The 16,011-nt window shown below is 32.0% G+C and overlaps 1 protein-coding gene across 1 annotated transcript; it reads right to left on the bottom strand.

Annotated features, from left to right (window-relative positions):
- Window positions 1-1,508: 1,508 nt before the first annotated feature.
- On the bottom strand, window positions 1,509-9,776 carry LOC132712897 (coadhesin-like). Its single transcript, XM_060695332.1, has 7 exons — window positions 9,681-9,776; window positions 8,311-8,425; window positions 6,947-7,069; window positions 5,081-5,251; window positions 3,451-3,621; window positions 2,418-2,585; window positions 1,509-2,068 (listed from the first exon to the last, which is right to left on the bottom strand). The coding sequence occupies exons 3-7, from the start codon at window positions 7,026-7,028 to the stop codon at window positions 1,659-1,661; spliced, it is 1,002 nt and encodes a 333-aa protein (XP_060551315.1). The 5' UTR covers window positions 7,029-7,069; window positions 8,311-8,425; window positions 9,681-9,776; the 3' UTR covers window positions 1,509-1,658.
- Between the last annotated feature and the right edge of the window lie 6,235 nt (window positions 9,777-16,011).

Consider the following 16,011-nt stretch of genomic DNA (forward strand, 5'->3'; position numbering starts at 1 on the left):
AGTTAACTTACTTTTCTGCAGTTCAGGACTCTGATTTTTGTGAAACACTTGTTCATCTTGATTTACTACTGTCTTGGCATTTGCCAGCAAACTGTCTCTTGTTCAAAATACAATGTCAATTGTTCATACTTAAATATACATATGAAAGGGACTCCACTGAGGTTTAAAAGCCCAAAAACATAACATTCGAATTTCTTACATAAATGAGCTTGGGCACTATATTTAAAGACAGTTAAGAAATATTCTTTGAAATATATTGAAATTATGCCTTTCTTAGCCCGATTTAAGTGAAAGTGTTTAAACGCTTTTCATTTTGAGTCATTCTTTTTACAATTTAAATAATTATTCTGGAAAAACGTGCGTGAATAATCTTAAATTTTGCACAAAGATTAGAGGTCCAAACCTCAATCAAATTGTACATTTATCGATAAAAAATAATTTTTGTCCCATCATGTCAAAAAACCTCAATGCCCTTAAGCGTTCGATATTCCGAGCATCATTTGCGTCAGGATTTGAATTCACTTCCGACTATCCGGACTTTTTTATGAGATCTGCATTAATTTAAAAATATTTGTAAAATGACAATAATTATAATGTTATTCATGGTTTTGAGTAAATCTAGTAACTAGACATTAAATGTTAAGCTACTTTGTAATTGTTTCCTAAGAAAGCTATTTTTCTTATGAATGTGTATGTAAACAAAACATTTCGTTTATTGGTATAGTCTGTGCATATGTGATATTTATGTTGGCACAGCTTAGTACGATCCGTTGTTCAATATTCCGAGGAAAGTCTGATAGGCGTTCAGTTAAAGCGTATACCTCCATGCATGCAAACGGGTTGTGCATTTGCTTCAATTTATGATATTTTAATAAACATATTAATCTCGGGATATCTGGAGCGTAATATATGTCTGGATTTAGATTCACTTCCGAATGTCAAGAGTTAAATCAGCCATATCGGTAGGCATTAGTTATAAATTTCAGTTTCAGTTCTCTTAATACAGCCATGGGAAAAAACTGCCAAACCTTATTTCCTTTAGCGAAACGTTTTCAATGTAAAATAGAGTTGTTTTTATTGTTTTCTCAGCTAATAACGTGGTTTCTTTGCGAACGTCCGAGTCAAGGATAATCCAATACTTGCTAATGTACATAAATTAGATGACTCAAAACAAAATCCCAGATACTCAACATTGATAGTTACAAACAAGAAGCCATTGTGCGTTTTGTCATGTTACGTTGCTGTTTGTTTGTTTTTTGTTTGTTTTTTTTTTTGCAAGAAGATAAAGAAGTCTATTTCATTTCCAACCTATCTTTAGAACTAGATTAATACAGTAAATAAAAGGAGTTGCTTATGTTATGTGGCAACAAAAAAAATGCACAAGTAGAAAAATAACGCACAACATATTTGATATTTTGTGAGGTCGTAATGCAGAAAATTATCAAGCCTAAACGTAAACAATCAATCATTGCATACAAAATAAAGGAAAGAAACAGTTTTTCATCGAATTTAGATAAATTTATTTCTTTTCTTTTTTTTTGATAGTACAACATATCAGATTATATATTGAAGGATAATAAATGGACAAAAACGGAATTCTATACCACACAAATATTGATATCTTTGAAAATATTATAAAGAAGAGTAATTAGTGACAGTTAATTGTCCGGATGAAGTAGAAACCCGGTAAAGGAAGACCAATACGCCATATAAGTACTCGGTTGACCATTACAACTAGATAGATAAACTTTATCACCCCTGTCTAGATGAATAACCATAGACTCAGAAACAGCTGCACTTCCTTTGTCAGTGTCGTCATCTGTTGGGTCCACTTCGATATGCGTTAGCGATCTACCATTTTTAGAAAGCTCGCAGAAAACCCGGTCTACTCTTGAATTTTCTCTCTTTTTAACAAGTGTTACGGAAAAGTGATAGATTCCAGGAATTGAGCAAGTGAACGTACCAGTTGATTGATCAAAGTCGTTCCCATGTTGGTATATTATTCTGGAGAATGTAAGCTTATCGGTATAGTTGTAAGGGTTTCCAACGGAAAAAGCTGATATGTGATCTGAAACAATATGTTAATACAATTGTTATACACGGTGACCGTAAAAAGTGTCTGTTGTACTTACGCGCTTTCACTTCACGCGTTTACATTTTGTACATACCAAAGAAATCAGGGCGAGTGCATAAATTTTGCGAATTTCCGTTTGGTAAGCGTTCAAATACTTAAAGTAGATGTTCCTCGTCGGACAAGACATGCATACATCTTCTAGTCCTTAAAAATGTACAAGCGTGTGATACAATTTTAACTTTTATAAGACATTTTATCTAAAATAAAAAGACCGCCTAATGTAAGGATAGTTGCTTTAAGCAGTAAGATCACGTTAAAATGTATAACATAATATATATGTTACCTGGACAAATTTTGTTTCCACATTGCTCTGTTTGCAACGGTATTCCGTTGCAATATTGTCCAAGTACAGATGGTTTTGGGTTGGTACATGACCGTGACTTTGACCTTATACCACCTCCACATGTAACCGTACAAGTAGACCAGTTATCCCAGCTTGTCCATCCTCCATCTTTAACAAATCAAAAAATTGTTTATAGATCACTGATCTGATTTAAAAAACATATTGAATTATTTATTCCATTTTACTTAACTACAACATTATCTTGCCCAGCGATTGATAAACTTTAAACAGAATGAACAAACAAATTAAGAAACAAGAACACCCGATTTAATGCGGCTAACTGCCGTGCTCCGGGGTGAAAATTACTACCACCACCACCACAAAAACCCGAGTTTGATTAGTTGACCACTTGACCATTGAGATATGCTGTAAAATATAAAAGGTCTTGTGGCTTAAAGTGTCCATTTTTCATTCGTTTAAATGCTTGCTTATGCTTACAAATAACATTATGTATGCAATTATTTTGAATATATTATTAAATGACATAAAGCTGTAACTAATAAATTTTATTATAAAAGTTACGAACGAGTTTAATAAAATTGAATTATGCAAGCCTCTGGCGAGCATAATATTATTTTATTGAACTAATTCATTAAATACATTAACGAACTGACACGAATTTAATATGCTATCTATCACATAAAAAGACTGTTTAAAATGAAAAAGAGTCATTTTTCATTTACGCGCCTGTATTATAACGCTAACATTTAGCGCGTCTTTACACTTTGTTTGTATAAGGCAAATCAAAATATATGCACAACCGTGCAATACCATTTTCACAGAGTAAAGAAAACGGCATGGATATGTGATAAAAAGCATTTCTATCTATGCTCATAAGTTTTCCTTTTGGACAAAATCAGCTTATAATTCCAGTTTTTTTTTCTTCTCAGTGAGTCTGATTCAATAAAACAGATTAGAAACAGGTTTACAAGTTGAATACTGTATCTTAGAAGGTTCATTTAAGTTCACATACTTGCACACGGCTGAGTAATACATATTCTGTCATCACGAGAATCCCCGAAACAATGGTCTCCAAACCGTGAAGGGTAAGGGTTTGAGCATGAACGATCACGCCTCTGTATCCCAATATCGCATGTTGAAGAACAGGCTCCCCAGACGGACCAAGTTGACCAACCTCCATTGACTGAAGTAATATGTATTCTTTGAATTTGATAATGTATAAGTAATTATTGCTAATTACATTGAACAATAAGAGGTATGATAAAAAAAAGTTCTCGACTCGATTTATTCTAGCCACAACATTCAGACACGATACGTCGATACCGATATCTTATTGAAGATTACTGACCGAGTGAGTTACACGCGGTTTTACACAGATTAAGTTACATAAAAACACTTTGATCAGTAGACCAAATGGAGAACGTTGAAATCAGAGTTGTCACTAAGTACCTTGTACATGTATGAAAGGTATGTCCCCTCAAGTAAATCCATTAAGATTTCTTGGATACACTTGGAAAGGAGCCCCCTTCCTATAGTACTGGGTAAAATGGGCTGGTGAATTTAAGAGGGGCGGGGAGTACTTTGGAGATAATGAGCGGCCTGGGCGACTAACGATGAAATTGCCGAAGGTGTGCACGTTATGGTCATGTGCGACAGAAGGCGAGATCATCGAAACATTGCTAGGTAGCGGATATAAGCTTTGGTTCAGTTCAGGCAATTCTGACTTATGCCTATAGCATGTCAAAGGTTTCCGCTAGATGAGCCCTAGACAGTTGACTGACGACCAGAAACTGAACAGGCTTGACAATTCAAGATATCTTTTGTCTCGCTACGAGGATGAACCTGATTTTATCTACTGGATCGTAACTCAGGATGAAATATTGGTTCATCACTTCGATCCAGAATCAAGAAAACAGAGCATGCAGTGGCAGCACCCTGGCCCACCGCCTCCGAAGAAATTTTAGAGGCTGCCATCAGCAGGAAATATGATACTTTCAATTCTTTGAGACAGGGGATAATCATGATTGACTATCTTGAGCAAGGACGTACCATAAACGGTACATACTATGTAGAAGATTTGAGACGTTTGCGTCAAGAAATCGCGCGTAAAAAAGGGGGCAAACTGACTGTTCCTGAAAGATAATGTGCCTGCTCATACATTCAAAATTGCAATAACTGAGGCTTGGAAATTCTTCCCCATCCTTCATATTCTCCGGACATGGCCCCCTCTGACTTTTACCTGTTTCCTAAACTGAAAACTAAGTTGTGTGGTAGACGTTTTGGAAGCAATGAAGGTGTCATGTAGTGGAGAATTGAGACTTGATTTAACTAAGAGTTACCTCGAGTACAATATTGTTCCGTCAGGGAACATTTGGAAAAGAGTACAAGTTGCATTTTGATACGGATTGTTTATACTCATGAAATAAAAAAGAGATAAATTGAAAGACTGGATCTAATCATGAATTAATGAATTATATTTTGAAAATTTCGGGTTGAAAATGCTGAAAGGTCGATGTTTTCGTTTTAAAAGTTATGGAATAAAAAGTAACTGTTATGTAACATGAATAAAAAGCAACCTAATGTTTTTATTGTACTGTTCTAAAAAGAATTTATAACAAAACTTAGTGTTATTTCTGTTATACCTGGACATACGTCCTTTAAGCATGGTTTATTTTGTGAATGAGGACCGCTACAATATGCCCCTCCATGCGCTGGTGCAGGATCTGTGCAGGTCCTAGCTCGAACTTGCGTTCCATTACCACATGTGACATCACACAAAGACCAATTTGACCAGTTTGCCCAATTACCGTCAACTTTAATAGTATAAAATAAAAATAAAGTAATTACATGGAGGATGTTTGTTTGTTTTTTTGTGTAAGATGAAATTTTATTTCATAGAGTAGGTTTTAAAAACAGTATTCTCACGAATAGCATAACCACGTGTGAGAATACTGTTTTTGAAGTTGACAAGATGAAACAAAATAACATCTTACACAACAAACAAACACACTTTTTTATTTGATGCTTTAAACAAGCTTAATGAAATTTCCTGAATATTTACTTAAATATAAAATCTCAAAATAAAAAAACAAGAGATCGCTGGTATTTATAATTTAAACAAACAACTCTAGAAGAAGAAAAAGTTACAACATGCCGGGCATTTTTTTCTGCAAAAAAGTTGATATTGAACTATCATGTTGTAATTTACGCAACTGCTATTTTCAAAAGTGGTGTATTTCACGCGAGGAAAACGATCAAATGTGTTATTCGTGGGGATCTCATTTGGATTTGATAAACCTACATCTATTTATTAGAAAGAAAACTTATTTGAGGGTTGTTACAGACAAAAATAAATGCTGACAGATGTGTAAACATTCAAAATTTCAACAACTAGGAAAACATGGAATGTCTTAAACGGCTGTCTTACGAACGCTTTGTTGTTTTCTTATTGCTCGGGCTGATTTTTACTCATTTCATTACAGTTACAGTTATTGCTCGTAGGATACTTAAAAACCAAAATGTAATCAAGAGCAGTTTTGCATGTCGAAGGAAGTGTAAGCTCCAGACTGTAAATAAAACTAAAAATTATGGACAGTTTTTTACATTATGACAACGAATGCGAGAGTCGTTAAGTCAAATATAAACTAAACTTGAGACAAGTGGTGAAGGTTTATTCTGGCGTTTTACGTGCGTTTTATACGCCGATTGTTTATTACACGAATATAATGAAATGGAGTTATTATATATTGTTGAGTTTGTTGGACGAGGTACCAAATTACATTCAATCACGCGCTAGCCGAGTCCAAATATATAATATAGCAATTATTACAATTGAACTTCACAATGTATTGTAAACTCTTAATTTCACACAAAAATTTCATCGAGTACAATATGAATTCGATAGGGATTTTTGGACTCTGTAAAAGAAAACGAGGCTAAACTTAATACACTTATTATTTGGTATGAATTTGATTTTGTGGAAGTTACATAAGGTACAATAAAGGGTTTATATCGATTATTTGCGTTTGTAAAATGAAACTGAGGCTGAATTTATAAGACTGGATCAGGAAAAAATATATCGGTAGAAACGCTGAAAAACGCTGAAAATGTATTGGTTACATTTTATTATCAGTAAAAAAGAGAATAAAATATAGATATATTTCACGAAAAACAAACGACGGCATGTGATAATTATTTCTTATACATTCGTTAATAAATACATATGCTAAAATGTATAACCGTGTTGTCGTATATTTAGTCATTCAATACGTCTAAATATGCCATTCATTATTGTGTAATTTTGTACTATTGAACAATGCCTGTTTACAAAATAATAAAAATAATTTACTTAATTACACGTAAAAACTGACTATTTGTTTCCATACGATCGCGCTATTTTTGTAGTGGAATCCACATACTGCCAATATATGCAATAACCAAATCAAAACCATAAACAATTTAGGATATATTACAAATAAAATATATTTTAGATAATCAGCTCAACTCACCAACGTTACAAAGGCCACAAAATCTTGGACATACAAGCTTTGCATGTTGAATATCTTTACATATCTGGAAAAGGGAATGCATCTTTGCACAATCTGCGGTTTCGTCATCTACACATGCAGACGCTTAAAGAAAGTTAAACATATGACAATGATTGAAACAAGTTAAACATTGACTCTTTTCACATTTAGACGTGTTTCGCCTGTACAGATCATCAGTGTTACAAAAATAATAAACAACAATTGTAAATCAAATTTTCTGCAAGGGCCATGTTTTTGTTGGATTTTACATCGCACTAACACAGGTAATATGGCGACATTCTTGTTTTTCTGCAGATGCTCCTCTGTGTATGAGGAACGAACGTGTAAATGAGTAGCTATTCAAGCCGGCGGGTTAGTTTTCGCATAATCTTTATTTATTAATAATTGCATGACGATCACTGTTTTATATTTTGAATATCTGTATATCCGGTTCCAAAAACTGTCTACCATTTTTGCTTATATAACATTACATGTAATTTTTGACAGAGCTGTGTTGCGATTCTTACATACACAAAGAAACACGCTTCCGCCAAGATGCAAAGAGTTGTGGTTGGAAAATAATTAAATTTCTTGAAATGATATTCCCCAAGCATATTGAAACGTTTAAGTATGATAAAGCTATATATGAGTGCAGTTGAATTTGGTAATGCCAATCATGACATAAAGCTTTTTTATTTTGTCAAGCAAAAATGCTCTTTTGTACAAAATGATATTGAAATATGTCACAAAATTTAATTTGTCGATGAATCGAGATTATTTTAAATATCTAAATTTAATTAGAGCTGCAACTTGTGAGATATGTTTATCTAAAATAAAGATTTTCTGAAAGTTGTCATTGAATAGAACAATGTTTTCTTCCAGACCCATACCTCAACAAATCAAATGAATTATTTCCTTATTTAGATACACATTCATTCTCTTAAATATTGCACACTTGTAATAAATATGTTCCTAAAACAAACTATTTAAAAATTACAAGAGACTATGAAATAACAATATCATGTCGGAATTTAATGGATTTTAAGTACGTCTTTGCTTAAATTTTTTGAACATTTGTTTTCAGTATATGACAATCTAACTGTACCTGATGTTAAATACGGTTTTAAATGGAAATATTCAAAGAAAATCATTCGAGTTCAAAACATCTTTGTGTAGTTTCTCTGACATTTAAAAAACCACACAGATTTCGCATATAAACATTGATACTTTTAAACATTGGACCTATTGGTCTTGACGGAAGCAAGCACGGACGAACAACTACAATTCAATAATCACCTTCTGAGTTGACCGGAAAATGATTATTAATAGAACAACTAGTTACTTACGTTGTAGATGGGAACAAAGAGCACTATTGCAATGATCTGAGGAGCAGCATTCGTCACAATGATTGCTTTGCCTTTTACCAACGGCTATACCAGCAGTATTTGTGTTTCAACAAAGCTGAAGAAACAGTTATATTAGATAAAGACAAATCCTTAGTTAAGTATGAGGGCAGATGATATGACCCGGTTATATGTTTTAAATATGCAAAGCAAAACGCACTTGTTTCATCATAATGCATATTTCGTTTTTACTGTGTAATTTGCTTATTTCAAAAAGTAAACCGTACACTTCTTATGAGTCAAGTATGTAACAGTCAAATTAGTTATGAAAACAATACAAATGTAGGAAAGGGGTACAACTTAGAAACAAGAATATTCTACTCAATAATTTAATGACGCTTTCTACAAAGTTTGAATAAATTAAAGGTAACGTTCACTGCGAAATAGCTAAATTTTCGAGAGGGACAAACCGATTAACAACATTTAAATATTTATGCTATGCATTCCTATTGAACAGCAGATTGCATTTTGTTATGTATTTTTTTAAACTACATGATTTCTTTAGATATTGTTCCTTGCGTTCTTTTCAAGAAAATCTATAAAAGAAGAAATGTGATCATTAGGTTAACTATATAGCATAGGGTTTTAGTTCCTGCATACTACTGCAAATCACTTAAATGTATTCAAACATTGTGAATACTTTCAACAAATGAATTTTCACTAACATTCTGAACACTTTGAACACAAATCCGTTAAATGTTGTATTCTGAAGAATAACCAATGCATTATAAAAATACTCAACGAACATAACATGACTGGAATATGCTTTAAATCTGCACAACATTTTTGTTTGGAAGAGTGAAGTTTCGATGAAATCCAGTCAGTGACTGCCGAGAAATCGTCTTGACAAATTTACATCTTAAATGTGATTAATGTTGCATGACTGTGTGAGAAAAGGAATATACTGCTTATGGTAGCTTTTATAAAGTATTGATGATTAAAATTGAAAACATGGTATTTGAAATGCAGAAATGCAATCCGACCTTCATTTAATTTTTATTTAGTGTTTATTTTTGGTTTGTCTTTAAACTAATTATACTTTATCAATGTAAAGGTTAGTGGGCACAAGTAGTTAGTGGGCACAATTTTAAATCTGATAAAAGGGAAAAGACAAGAATATCAGAAAACCATATGCTCAAAGAACGAAGTTTCCGTCACAGATAAAGACAGGATAACTGTCATGCACTTTTGTGGTTTTGGAGTACCTGACCGAACATTAATATCAAGCTCGTCTGCATTAACCAGTCGTACAGGATTACATTAACATGGTGTAAGGTTGTAAACTATTGCAAAAAAAAACCCATCTCAAATACCTGATTTTGTATACATCCCATACTAAATCTTGCAGTTCCTTTCGCTGTCGGTTGAGCAGATACCGTCGAACAAGACTATAAAAATAAACATTATTTCAATATTTTGTTTTTTAAAGACAGAACTTAAACACCAAATTAAAATAACCTCAATGTTTTTATTTAATTCAATATAAAATTGTTGCTCATATTAAATCCAAACAACAAAACACCATTACTGTAAAGTACTCCAACCTCTCCAGAGCGCAAACAAATGTATTTATGAACACATCCAGGACAATCCACCGATAGCTTGCAGTAAACATTCTAGGCATCTAAATTGGTATGTAAAACACAAGGTTATCTATTTCTTCTTATGCAATTATTGTATGTAGCAAAGTTATGAATAAATCAGCAAAGAAATGTTAACTATGCGTCACTCAATCGCTTTTCAATATATGTTATCTAACATCTCTTAATTAATATTAGTTGTGAAAGAAAACAAATGAATATAAACATAGAGAGACTGTTACAAATTTACTTCATGTCTCAGCAATTCGATAATCTCTATTGCGTATTACCAACCTTTCTTCCATATATTGAATTCTTAGCTGAATTACTACTCCTTTTTAACCACACTTCTTAATAAGCATGTTCATGGAATACTACGTAAACGATTGATTACCCCTTTCGGCTACAAGGAGTCCAGTGCATTGCTTATTATTAAAATAACTATAAAGAACTGATCCAAAAATTCAATTTCGAAATTCCATTATATATTCCACGTTGTGAGGAGAGAGTAAACGGGGAATCAAACGGTATTTATTGTGTTATATTTATTACATTACTAATATATATATATATATATATTATTATTATTATATTTATATTATTATTAAATATGGAATAAGTAGTACTAAAAATAATTTTAATCAATATCCGTACCATTTTAAGATATTTACATTCTAAAATTAAAGTAACATACAACTATTAAGCCCGCATTGACGATCGTGTTGTGAAAATCGAAAAGGGGAACCCACGAGAACAATAAACAATAATGCAATGATAAATGTTTTCACTTACCACATGCTGGCTGAAGTGAAATTAAGACACCAAGAAGACAGGCAAGGGCTGGAAATGAAAAGGAAATCTCAAGCTGGGTAAGAAGAAATGACAGTTGGAATTATTTGGGTTTTTATGTTATATTGTTTCATTTGTTTAAGAAATATAACCTATTAACAAAACAAATCTAGTTTCAATATAAATTTTCAATAAATAATTGACTTTTATGTAACAGAGAATATCATTTACACTCACCCTTTCCTGTCATTTTTGCAGTACAATTTGCGTGCCTTTAAAAGTTATTGCAAGCCTTTGGTAAATTAAAGTCCTTAAAAACATTATTCTTAGTCGTCATTTCCGACTAAACCTTTATTCCGTATGAGAAGATTTGTACTTGCCGTCTCAATAACTGTTTTATGACCATGAAAAAGTTAAATGAACGTCCATATAATTTTCAAAAACTTTTCAAAAATCACAGACGATCATTTAAAGCGTAAATTAATTTTTTCTTACGAAATTATGGGAAGAACAGCAAAATAATTTAATCCCAAATAAGCATTTGCATTTATTAACAGACACTTCTGAAGACCACAACATCTGTTATCTTAAAATCCATGAAAAAGAACTAACCTGCTTCACAGTGCTTCGGTAATAATATTCAATAGCTCCTGAGCCAGTTGTCAACATGTAGCGGTTTTCAACGTTTCTTCCCACAATTGTCTTATTCCAAATTGAGAAAATATTTTGATTATTTATCGAAAATAAAAACGAAACATGTAAACTTATCTATTGTAAACATGGACCGTTAACCTTAAAATTTAGTTTAAACAGGGACGTTTACAAGCTTTGAAATCCAGCAAAAGTTCAAAAGTCACAGTTTACTGTTAAAGTTGCTACGCTCTACGAAATTTTATATTCCCAACAATAAATGCATATGATTAATGGAGAAATTAAATTTAGTATGTCGATTTCATGTAGTCGTCCGTTACAAGCGATATGTCATGTACATGTATATAGAAATAATTTTGTTTTTCATATGTATGTACTGATTATTTCCATTTATCAATTATAATCAATTTTGAAAAAAAATCTTTGTTTTGATTTAAATTCTACTAACTTTGATAATATTTGATGAACTCAAAATTTCAAACACATGCAATTTTTTTACATACATACATACTCGTACTCGTGACTATATAAGATGATGAAGTAAACAATGCAACATCTGTAAAATAATGATTTCTTTTTATATTTAACCATAGTACTTTCATATTACCACTACTCATTCAGTTTAATACATTTCATCATGGAAGCTCTTTTAAAGAAGTTTGTATTAATAAACTGTTACTTTTTTCAAATTTCTAAGAAACATGGACATATCAATAACAAATGGTACTTTTCCTTAATTTCCACATTGTAACAACACACAGTCTTTTGCATTACGTGGTAATCTGTTTCAACCAAACTTTCCAGTTTGGGTTCTGAGAGCATTGAAATTTTGTAATTCTTGTAATAAAAATATGTCTTTCCCCATGCGTCGATTTGCACAATTTATAAAAAAATATATGTTTAATTATTTTCAATCCCCTGTTTTCCATTTTTGTCGATTATAATCGTAATAACTTTAGAGAGTTTTTACAATCTAAATGTTTGTATCAAGGTTAAAAAAGTTTGAACAATATTCCTCTCAGCACCTTACTATCCATATACAGTAACATAAAATGTAGTATGCCTAATATTTAAAGGCACATTATGCCCCAGAAATGAATATATATTTTCTTCTTAAGAAAGCTGAAACGTAATTTTATACCGTTTCAATACCGGTTTGGAACATGTTAGATGTTTGTTACGTGCAGACGTAGTGGTAAATGTAAAATGATATGCCACAAAGACAAAGGTAGCAAAATGTAATATAAGTAGTATTTGGATCTCCATACAAAATACTTTATCACTGTCAATGTATAAAGTGCCAAAAAGAAGAACAAAGAGGTTTAGGAATCTGGCCAAAGAATAACTTGTTGGAAACTTTAAAAGAACACCTAAAAATAAAGAGATTTTAAGAAATAAAATTGAAAGCATTTTTGGTCAATTTCTAGGCCTTTAAAGTTATTTTACAACATTTTAAATAGATACCTTCAATGTCTTTATACTAATTTAAGCCTAAAACCTCTGACAGGTATAATAAGAGTTGTTGTACTCTCTCTTGCTGAATAAATTGATGGCTGAGTCACACTTTGAACCAAAAATGTACAGACATATTTTCCGGAAGTGGTCACATAATCCTGTGCCACTTTATCTGTGAATTTTAAGTAGGGTTTGTCGTCCGTGATATCTCAGAAAAAAAAAAAACATTTCTAACTAATGTAGATCACAAATGATTACAAAATCCAGTATTTTTATTAAAACTAGTACCATCAGCAACAGGTAATTTGGAACAAATATTTGATTGTTAATTCAAAATATGGAGGTTTACTAATGTAAAATTACCAAAAAAAAAAACATAGAGTGTCTTGCTTTGTGCGATCATACCGTTGGATGTGAGACCGCGAAGCAAAATCGTGCAAGCTTTTATATCCCGGCCCGTGGGTACCAACTGCCCGACTAACAACTGAATAAAATTGGATTGTATATAACGAAGGTTTGATTTTCTTAATGTTTCTTTCATTAATAGTTATGAAGAGCATTATAAAATAAGAAAAATAATTTGTTGTTTTTGAAAATATCTTCAACATATCTCCAAATTTCCTATAAGTGTAAATTTAAATCATCTATAAACATTTTATACATTATCAACAATTACGCTGCCTAGCGTTTGCAATCGTCCACTTAAAATCTCGGTCTACCATTCAGCTATTGTCCATGACGGAATCAACAATCGTTCATTATGTCTCAAAATAGTACTGCGTACCTCAGGAAGTGGCTCATTTATTCAACTTCACTTTAAGTACGGCATGTATTCTGGCACGACTTACTTCTCTTGCACGACTTAGTTCTCTGCCACATATATATATCTACGATGCGCACAGAAATAAAACACACACACAATTCACCTTTGACCCCAGTAAATATTTCAACGCATAATAACTTGTTTGTATATATATAACACCAGATACGTGTACGTCAATTCAAGAATCCAGTAAAACAAATTATAAAAATACAATAATACACATTTTGTATCAAAATATTATTCAAAAATATTAGATAATTAGATAGAAGTCACTCTCAATAACGGATATGAATATCTATTTCAAGATTTAATTGTTTTTAACATTACAACTGAAAATTGAATAAAACCATAGAATTGAATTAATTGTCTATATTGAAATACCAGAAACACAAACATAAACAGTGTGGATCCCCACAACTTCAAGATTCTGAGCTAACAGCATTGTATTTTGAGGTCCTGCAAAAAACCCCGAGCATTGCCCCCATCCACAGTGAAACAAGTACCACTTACCATTCGGGAACATCAATCACAATAAATCATCCCGTGTTCTGTGAGAAGTCGAGCTTTTTCTACATAGATGGCGGACAAATGTTTTCAATAACGATGTATATTAGAGCGCATGCGCTTTTAACTATGTGGGAAAAGGAAAACAATAATGTCTGTTTAAAACTCAATATTTCTGATTTTAATGAAATACATCAATTTACGGTTAATTCTTAAAACAGCGTTTCTCCCAAGACTATTTATAACGCGCCAGTGCTGTTTGTTTCTAAAAATAAAAGTTCGGGGAAAGAATCTTCCGCTTTACTTTTACAAATAAAGAGTATGGACCGGTCGCGGATTTTCCTTATTGTTTAGATATATATATGTAATATCATCGGCTAAATTTCTTTTAACACCTTTATCATTTTGATTTGACACTTAAATGAAACGATTTATCTATTTTCAAAACGAAAGCATATTTACCTTTCGAAAAGCTGATGGACGCTTTAAGATTTCTTTAAAAGTTGTTTTTTGTGTTATCTCGAGGAACTCATTTGTTGGCGGAAGGATTAAAGATGTACTACCCACCAGCTGTCAGGAGTTTTAAAGTGGTGAATTTAAACAGTGTTACAACAGAATGAAGATTTCTGAAAAAAGTAGATGGCTAACCTATTATATTTTGGGCCTCATTGGACTTAGATAGTTTAAATGTTTAAAGTTGAAGACAGTATATAATTCATCAAGAACAGTGGAATCCAGAATTAAGCCTCAAATGTGACTGATTTATTATAGAACAAATAGTACGAAAATTCACCGGGCCGTGTCCTTAAACAATTTCCAGTCAATAGAAACAATATATGAATTTGTAAAAATTATGTACCAATGTACGAAGTTCACGTCGTTAATGTATTGTTATAATCACTTGTATTGGATTAATATTATCCTTTTGTGAACACATCATGTGAATACAAGTTGTAACATGTTTTGTCATACAATGCGTATATGTCCTGTTTCATGAAGCTTGGATTTGAAAATGTTCGGCTTTGATTGCATGACTTTACCAGGTTCCTTTACATAATTATATGAAAAGGAAAACGCCGAACATCATCAGATGGTACACTGAATTGATGTTTTAAAAAAATCAGTTTTGTTGTTTTATTTTAGCACATACAAATAGAATGTCAAAGATTTCATTAAAGAAAAGTACTGTATTTCTGTATTTTTATTCCCATTTCAAGCCAATCTGAATTTAATTTTGAGGGTTTTTTTTATTATTTTTTTTTATTATGAGGCAAGTAATTGAGTCAAAACAAAGCAGATCACTGTGAATATATATGTTAAAAGATTAATATCATGTGTACATTCTCTGAAGATATGTTATTTTTATTTAAACCGTCAAAATATTATTATTGTTAGTTACTTCAACAGATATGATATGATGTCAAATAACAAAACGAATCTCAAAAACAGAAACTTTCAAAGATTTGTATTTTATTCAGTATATTTATAATTATTATAAATTTATCAATATGAATTAATAAATAATTCCAAAAAGAAACATCATGAAAGTGAAAAATAAACTCCATTCCAGATGGTGGGCTTCTCACGAGTAGCGTATACTGAACACGTGTCAGACCACTTTCTTCCAGGAATGCGGAAGGATAAATGGTTGTGTATACGTAACCAAACAAAAAAAAGTAAAAAGGAAGTAGTGATTAAGTGTTGATGTCTCATACATCCATATATATTTTTGTCTTCTTCCAATTAGGAAATATTCAAATTTTCAAAAAATATATCATTTGTGTAGAAAGGTCACGTAACAGCCCCACATCCCTCTGCTCAGAAACATATGATCGCATTAGG

This window comes from Ruditapes philippinarum, unplaced genomic scaffold, assembly GCF_026571515.1.
Source record: "Ruditapes philippinarum isolate M1 unplaced genomic scaffold, ASM2657151v2 ctg6915_1_1_1_1, whole genome shotgun sequence".
NCBI classification, from domain to species: domain Eukaryota; kingdom Metazoa; phylum Mollusca; class Bivalvia; order Venerida; family Veneridae; genus Ruditapes; species Ruditapes philippinarum.